Source organism: Sinocyclocheilus rhinocerous, unplaced genomic scaffold, assembly GCF_001515625.1.
Source record: "Sinocyclocheilus rhinocerous isolate Xijiao unplaced genomic scaffold, SAMN03320098_v1.1 scaffold1886, whole genome shotgun sequence".
Taxonomy (NCBI): Eukaryota; Metazoa; Chordata; class Actinopteri; order Cypriniformes; family Cyprinidae; genus Sinocyclocheilus; species Sinocyclocheilus rhinocerous.
In genome coordinates this window covers 390,840-399,214 of record NW_015642933.1, presented here as the reverse complement: position 1 = coordinate 399,214, position 8,375 = coordinate 390,840, and the positions used below count along the sequence as shown (strand labels likewise).

General features: G+C 37.0%; 1 protein-coding gene across 1 annotated transcript in view; it reads right to left on the bottom strand.

Annotated features, from left to right (window-relative positions):
* Positions 1 to 3,432: 3,432 nt before the first annotated feature.
* grm7 (glutamate metabotropic receptor 7) overlaps positions 3,433 to 8,375 on the bottom strand; it is a gene marked incomplete at its 3' end in the record, with an annotated part of 185,972 nt that continues 181,029 nt past the window's right edge. Inside the window, exon 8 of the mRNA XM_016574259.1 lies at positions 3,433 to 4,530. Coding sequence (XP_016429745.1) covers positions 3,433 to 4,530 — 1,098 coding nt within the window. The remainder of the gene's footprint in view (positions 4,531 to 8,375) is intronic.

Sequence of the window (8,375 nt, the reverse complement as noted above, 5' to 3'; positions counted from 1 at the left end):
AGCTGCGCTTCCACGCTGCTCATCAGGTGGACCTCGAATTTTTCAGATCCGAGTCCTTTCAAAACCTGAATGAATTAATAATAATTAATTCCCTACAATTAAGTAATCAAAGTCATTACAATATATATGTATATATATATATATATATATATACACACACACACATAGGCTATACTCTCTCTTTGTGTATTTGAGCGTCACACAGATCCGTCCTGTCATTGTTAAGATGAAGACAGGCTCGCAAACAGTCCTAAGTGCCTTATTTCCACTACTGTCGTGAACACAGCGCCTGTATGCTCGACGCAGCTGAGCAAGCCATTATTTTCATTTAGCTGAGATCTGAAAGACTCCCTTCTGCAAAAACTCGCTTCGCTTTGTACTCAAGACTCTTTCGCGCAGCTTTCCCGCGCTCACACAAGCGCGCGTAAACCCACAGTTCACAGCGTGTCTGTCAGAGCGGAAGCTTCATTTGTATTCCGCGCGACTCTCGCCAGGTAAGTAATGACAAGCAGCAAAGGCCAGCGTGTCACAGCTCCTCTCAGCTGACGTCAGGCTTTCACACGCCTGTAGGCTCTGGCGCAGATGAGGCCGCTTCATCCCTCTAATGAGCTGCTGTTTGCCTGTCAGGACTGTACATTATCTCCGGTGTCCTCCGGCCGGGTTCAGGTAATAGTCACGGGTCTCCGTAACGCGCGCGGATTCCGGCGCACGATTTCCTGCTTTCATTTGCATTTGAAAAGCCGTATCCTCGCGTGGGATTAAGCATAATGAGAGTCGTGAATACAAAGATGAAGAAAAATGCAATGAAATGGTTCATTGTTGTGGCGACAAGGAGAGTTTGATGCGGCTGCAGTGAGCATGGCCTTGGTTCCGCCAGAGCTTTTTGTTTTTTTCTCATTCATTTTATGCTTACACATAAATAAATAATAAAAACGGAGCCAAACCAACTAGCTCAGAGATGAATCATTACATAAAAAAGGGATTTTAAAATGTTTACATTAAACAAACTATTTAACTCCAAAAAACACTGCAAATAAAATTACTACTTTTAAAGTCATTAATAATAAAATACAATATTCTAAAATACATTTCCAGGTTAAAAAAATTATATGATAATATAAATTATTTCAATTAGAATTCCTATAGAAATGATATAAAATGAATTCAAATAATACGTATGTTCAGAAAAATTGTATGTTGTGAAAGCAGATGCTATTATGATGCACTATAAATTTTAATATATAAAATATAGTTAGGCCTACATAAAATTAATACATATACATTATAAATAAAATATTAAAGGGGTCATATGATGCGATTTCAAGTTTTCCTTTCTCTTTGGAGTGTTACAAGCTGTTCGTGCATATATAAGATCCGTAAAGTTGCAAAGACTGAAGTCGCAAACCCAAAGAGATATTCTTTCTAAAAGTTAAGACTCGTCCACGCCTTTCTAAAATGCCTCATTTCAACACTCCCCCACAAATCTACATCACTGTGTTGGAAGATTTGAATAACACCACCCAAATGTTTATGCAAAGAAAGAAGGCGTAACTTTTATTCTCGCTGTAGTATTGTTGCCGCCACCGCCTTGTCATGGAGATGCTGTGTGTTTCCAAATATGGTAAGGGGCGTGACATTTCTGTCAGACACCTGAGGTATTCAGCCAGTCACAATGCACTGGATAAGCTGGCCAATCAGAGCACACCTCGCTTTTCAGAACGATGAGCTTTGTAGAGAGGAGCAACAATAATGCATGGCATGGTAACCTTAAAACCGCGTAAAAGCATTGCATTACACCAAATACACAAAATAATGTTATTTTTTTAGCATTGTCATATGATCCCTTTAATTTTGAATATAAAATAATGAATACAAACATTATTTATACTGAATGTTATAATGAATTTACAATGAATTAGTTTTACGATTTCCTTGGTAAAATTGACTTCTTTGATTGGCATTGCTGTCATTGTTGACAAACTGAAAATGATTAAAAATCATTCTCTGGATCGAATGAATGGGACTTCCAGAAGCTGACTGTTGTGCTCCATAGCATGTTTATCAAGGCATAAAACAACATCCTGTGTGTTCTTAGAAACATAATTAAAAGGTCTTAACATATAGAAATGTTTTGGTATCAGATCCCATCATGGTATCTGCCGTGAGTACATGCTCAAATCAGCTTGCTCTATTATTTAGGTAATTGCTTTTCAGTACCGGTACTGAGGAGAAAAAAGCTGAGCCATTCGTCTCATATGCAGATAATGAGCAAATGTCCTTATGCTAATGAAATGTCTTTTAAAAGATTGTTGTGGGACATTGATTCTGATCATTAACTGTGCTATTAATACCTATTTGCCCTTCCGTTCCTCGAGATGGCAACCCTCTCCCTGTGATGAAATATAATTTTTCATTTCTTCAGGAAGGGATGAAAAATGGATGATCTTAGAGGTACAAAAGCCGGAGTCTAGATTGCCTGCAGCTTGCAAACAGGTATTACAAAATAGAGCCATTACGGCAACATCAGCCAGCAAATGGATTTGAAATTGAGTGGAAAACCATGCATGCGGAGGGTTAGACTCTTAGCTGCCTTGAAGGGAATTATAGCGAGTAAAATATTCATGCCCCAAAAAAGGGCAAAAGTAAATGAAAGAAGGGGTGACACTTAGACCAATACGCTTTCAATTGCCTAGACTAAAAAGACACAAATCAGGTTTTCCTGAAGAAAAAAGTGCCTACAAGTAAAATATCTGTATTAATGCTGCTCCAGGAGTTCATTTTTCCTTCACTTTATTGTGCAAGATTCAATCCCACACAGAAAGTGATTCATAATACAAAAAAAAACTTTGTCATGTGGGTCAACCAACATTCAGAAACATGCAAGAAACTAAAACAGAAGATGAAACAAGAAAACAAAAACATAATGCAAAAAACAAACAAAAAAACAACAACATGAAACAACAATGTAAAACAAAAACACAATACAAAACAAAAACACAATACAAAACAAAACACAACTAAACAAAAAAATTATAATTTTATTTGATGTCTGATCACAAATCCTACAACATCTCTGTCAAATTTGGGAGTAATTAGCAAATACTACATGTTTTATTTTTTATTTATTATTATTATTATTTTAATGTAACAAGCTCAGAAAAGGAAATGCTACCTCAGCATGAACACTAAAATAAAAATCAATTAAATAAATAAATAAAAGGGAACTGAATATAATATCACTGATACAAATTAATATTAGTGAACATATCTGATTTGTGAACTAGATCAACTGCAATGTTCCTCTAAAAATAAAAGAACTTGCTCAAAATAACTATCACAAATGGGAAGCAACCATTTCAGGGCCATTTCATTGTCGTTGTATGGAAAAGCTGCAACATTTTTCAAAATTTCAAATTTTTGTCTTTCACAGACAAAATGCGAGCTTTTGTGTTTAGAATGAGATGAGGGCGAAAAAAAGAAAAAACAAAAAAAACAAACAGATTTTCGATTCTCTGTGAGATATCGAGTAAAATCAATGAGTGACAACGGCACATAAGTACTTGAAACCGATGCACGTTGTAAAACAAGCATTACCTTTTCTGCAGATTGTGCCGTCCCAAAGAAAATGGGAATGAAGGCGAGCCACACAATGCAGGTGGTGTACATGGTGAAGCCGATGGGTTTGGCTTCGTTGAAGTTCTCCGGAACGCCTCGCGTCTTGATGGCGTAAACCGTACATGTTACCATCAGCAAGATGCTGTATCCTAGAGAGCAAATGATTTGAAGGTCCGTAATGTCACACTTGAGAACCCCTCGGGCCTTGTCGGGGTTTATGGTCTTCTGCTCGTCGTAATCGATTATGGTGTTCGGAGGATCCACTCCGAACCATATGAGGACCCCTAAGAGCTGGACGGAGATGAGGCTGGAGGTGATGGCTAACTGAGACGTCGGGCTGATCAGTTTAGGTGGAGAAACCGACTTCTTCCCTTCCTCGAAGATGCGGTAAATTCGATTGGTCTTAGTGAGGAGCGCAGCATAGCTAATACACATTCCTAACCCAAGGAAGATTCGTCTGAAGGAGCAAACGGCAATGTCCGGAGTGGCGATCATTACAAACGTGATGATATAACACAAGAATATCCCTGTCAGCAGAACGTAGCTGAGCTCCCTCCCAGACGCTCGTACGATCGGGGTGTCATTGTAGCGGATGAACGTCGCCATAACAAAGATGGTGGCAATGATGCCGAGCATAGCGAGGAAGACAGGAATGACAGCCCAGGGTGAATGCCACTCCAGCTTGACGATCGGGATGGGCTGGCACCCTGTCCGGTTGCCGTTCGGACGCATGTTGTAAGTGCAGAGTTTGCAGGACGTCTCGTCATACTGGTACTGGTAGCCGTCGCAGGGCTCGCAGTGCCAGCAGCACGGCATGCCTTTCACCATCTTCTTGCGTTGACCCGTCTTACAGGGCAGACTGCAGACCGAGCTGGGTATTTCCATCTCACCGTTGGGCCACTGCATCTCATCGATCTACAAAGAAATGGACACAAAACAGCATTTGGGTTAGTGACAATGACATATTTTTTTCTCTCTACTATATTTTTTACAAAAATACATAAATACAATTCGTTGATTATATGCACTGGCTTAAATACACCACTCTAATAATGAGTTTGACATTTCTGAATTTAAATTGAATTTGATGTTTTTTGGTGAGTATGGGTGAAAAAATGTCAGTAGAATAGATCTGTTCTTATAGGACAATGAAGGAAAAAATTTAAATGTAATTCTTGAAAAGAAATCCTTATAAAAATAAATACATGAATAAAAATTTATGAAAATACATTTTTTTTAAAATATTTGAACAAAACTGCTTCACTGCATATATATATATATATATATATATATAAAGTGGTTCAACCAACATTAAGAAACACACAAGGAACAAAACGAAACAAACTAAAGCAGAACACTAAAAACTAGAACAGCACAACATATAACACATCACACACACACACACACAAACAAAAACACAGCAACATAAAACACAAAGAACAAAAAGCCCAAACTCAACATGAAACAACAAAAATAAAACAAAACACCACAAAACAACATGACACAAGAACAAACAAATAAATAAATACACAACAAAAATACAATATAACAAAACAATAATAAACAAATCAACACAAAACACATCAAAACAACAATACAAAACAAAAAAACAGCACACACAAAACAAAAAACAAAATCAAACTTCTTATATTAACTAACGTACTCTACGATTAGCTCAGTGAATAATTTAAAAAAAAACATATACCCGGCTAGAACAAGTGGAGTGATACAAAATTGTGAATGGGCGTTCCTGTAGCGATACCAGTACAACAACATAAAACACAAAGAACAAAAAGCCCAAACTCAACATGAAACAACAAAAATAAAACAAAACACCACAAAACAACATGACACAAGAACAAACAAATAAATAAATACACAACAAAAATACAATATAACAAAACAATAATAAACAAATCAACACAAAACACATCAAAACAACAATACAAAACAAAAAAACAGCACACACAAAACAAAAAACAAAATCAAACCGAAACAAAAACACAACATAAAACAAAAGAACAAAAAAACTACAACAAGAAACAACAAAATAAAACAAAAACACACTAGAAAACAACAATACCACACAAGAACACAATACAAAAAATACAATAGAACAAAACAAAACAAAACATGAAACAACAAAATAAAACAAAAACACACAAAACACATCAAAACAACAATACCAAAATAAAACAGACAAAAAACCAAACAAAAAAACACAATAAACAAAGCACTGCAAAACAACAAAAATACAACAGAGCAACAAAAAACACAACACACAAACCAAAACAACACTATAAAAACAAAGAACACAAAACAAGAACACATACACAAAACTCACTCACACATACACACACACACAAACACAAACTAACAAATAAAACAGGAAATGACATCAGAGAGGACCTCAGCAGATTCTCATGACTGTGTGTCAAGGTCAGTTAGTCTTTTAAAATATATTTGACTGGTTGTGCATTTCAAAGTCATGTAAAGCTCTGGAGTATTCAAGAATCTATATTGCAATTTTAAAAGAAATTGTTTAAGAACAACACAACCAACATGCCCCTGTTTTTTACGTTAACAAGTTAATTATGTGCACCCATGAAAGGGCGTAAACGCTTTTAAGTATGATCATAGGGAAGAAAAGAAAAATGCATTATTTTGAGCCTGCTTATTGCTTTCCGTCCACTCCCTTATACCTCCGTTAATATGCACTTTGAATTTCACGCCTTTCATTCAAACATTGCTGATTGCAGCGTGATTACCAGTGATTTATTTTAGCCCTTCGTGGCAACAATCACCATGGAGACGGCCACATTTTAATGAAAACAGGCAATAAGAAGGTGGTGAGAGAAATGCGGGAAATGGCTCTTTTTGGAATGCGTGAATAAATCACATCACATAATAAAAGAGCACTGAAGAACAGTTTTAATCACTTATAACTTCACAATGATTACAGGTTTGGATTTAGTGGAGAAATAAATCAGCATTTGCTTTCACCAAGAGGCCTGGATAAAAATTCAGAATTTAAATAATACACAGAAGGACTAGAGAAACGTGTTAATTTAAAGAAATAATTCATTCATATCATTTGTTCATTTGTTTTTTTAATATAATATTGAAAGTAGAAAAATGAAAAAAAAAAAAAACTGCCGCCCAAGTAATTCCCGCCCAAGTGTAGAGATCGAATATTCAAGCTGTTTATAAATTTTTCTACCCCTGAACGAAAAACAAAAAATTAAGCTGAATTCTCGTTTTTCGTTTTTTGGAAAAAAACCTGCACGACTTCACTGAGCAACGAAACCGGAAACGCACCTAAGTATTAGGTTTATCTTCCCTTTACACACTCTCCTTTTCTGTCCTCTCTTTTCCACCTCTATCATGCGTTTCCAAAACATTCCGGTTGTCTCTCGACAACGCTCTAACGTCACACGCAGACGGCAAAGAAATCTAGCTAACCTGCATCCTATCTCTACACACCATGGAGACGGCCACATTTTAATGAAAACAGGCAATAAGAAGGTGGTGAGAGAAATGCGGGAAATGGCTCTTTTTGGAATGCGTGAATAAATCACATCACATAATAAAAGAGCACTGAAGAACAGTTTTAATCACTTATAACTTCACAATGATTACAGGTTTGGATTTAGTGGAGAAATAAATCAGCATTTGCTTTCACCAAGAGGCCTGGATAAAAATTCAGAATTTAAATAATACACAGAAGGACTAGAGAAACGTGTTAATTTAAAGAAATAATTCATTCATATCATTTGTTCATTTGTTTTTTTAATATAATATTGAAAGTAGAAAAATGAAAAAAAAAAAAAACTGCCGCCCAAGTAATTCCCGCCCAAGTGTAGAGATCGAATATTCAAGCTGTTTATAAATTTTTCTACCCCTGAACGAAAAACAAAAAATTAAGCTGAATTCTCGTTTTTCGTTTTTTGGAAAAAAACCTGCACGACTTCACTGAGCAACGAAACCGGAAACGCACCTAAGTATTAGGTTTATCTTCCCTTTACACACTCTCCTTTTCTGTCCTCTCTTTTCCACCTCTATCATGCGTTTCCAAAACATTCCGGTTGTCCCTCGACAACGCTCTAACATCACACACAGACGGCAACGCAATCGTGCTAACCTGCATCCTGTGTCTACATCCTCTACTGCACCTCTTTCTTTCTCTGTGGGTCTCTGGAATTGTCAGTCAGCTGTCAACAAAGCAGACTTCATTTCTGCTTTTTTTTTTACAATCCACACTCAGCATCTTGGGCTTGACTGAGACCTGGATTCGTCCAAAAGACTCAGCAACCCCAGCTGCTCTATCTAACAATTTCTCTTTCTCTCACACCCCCCTTCAGGTTGGCCGGGGTGGGCGTACTGGTCTTCTCATTTCTAACAATTGGAAATACTCAACCCACACTCCCCTATGCAATTATAACTCATTTGAATCTCATTCGATTACTGTAACAGCTCCTATAAAACTCCAGGTTGTGGTAATTTACCGCCCTCCTGGCCATATTCTAGGCACCTTCCTAGAGGAGCTGGATGGGCTGCTGTCCTCATTCCCGGAGGATGGCAGTCCACTTTTAGTCTTTGGCGACTTCAACATTCATCAAGCCTTATGCTACAGACTTCCATTCACTCCTTGCTTCATTTGATCTTAAATGCCTTACCACTACAAGCACGCACAAATCAGGCAACCAACTTGACTTAATTTACACACGCAATTGTATTGCAGACAACATTTTGGTAAAACC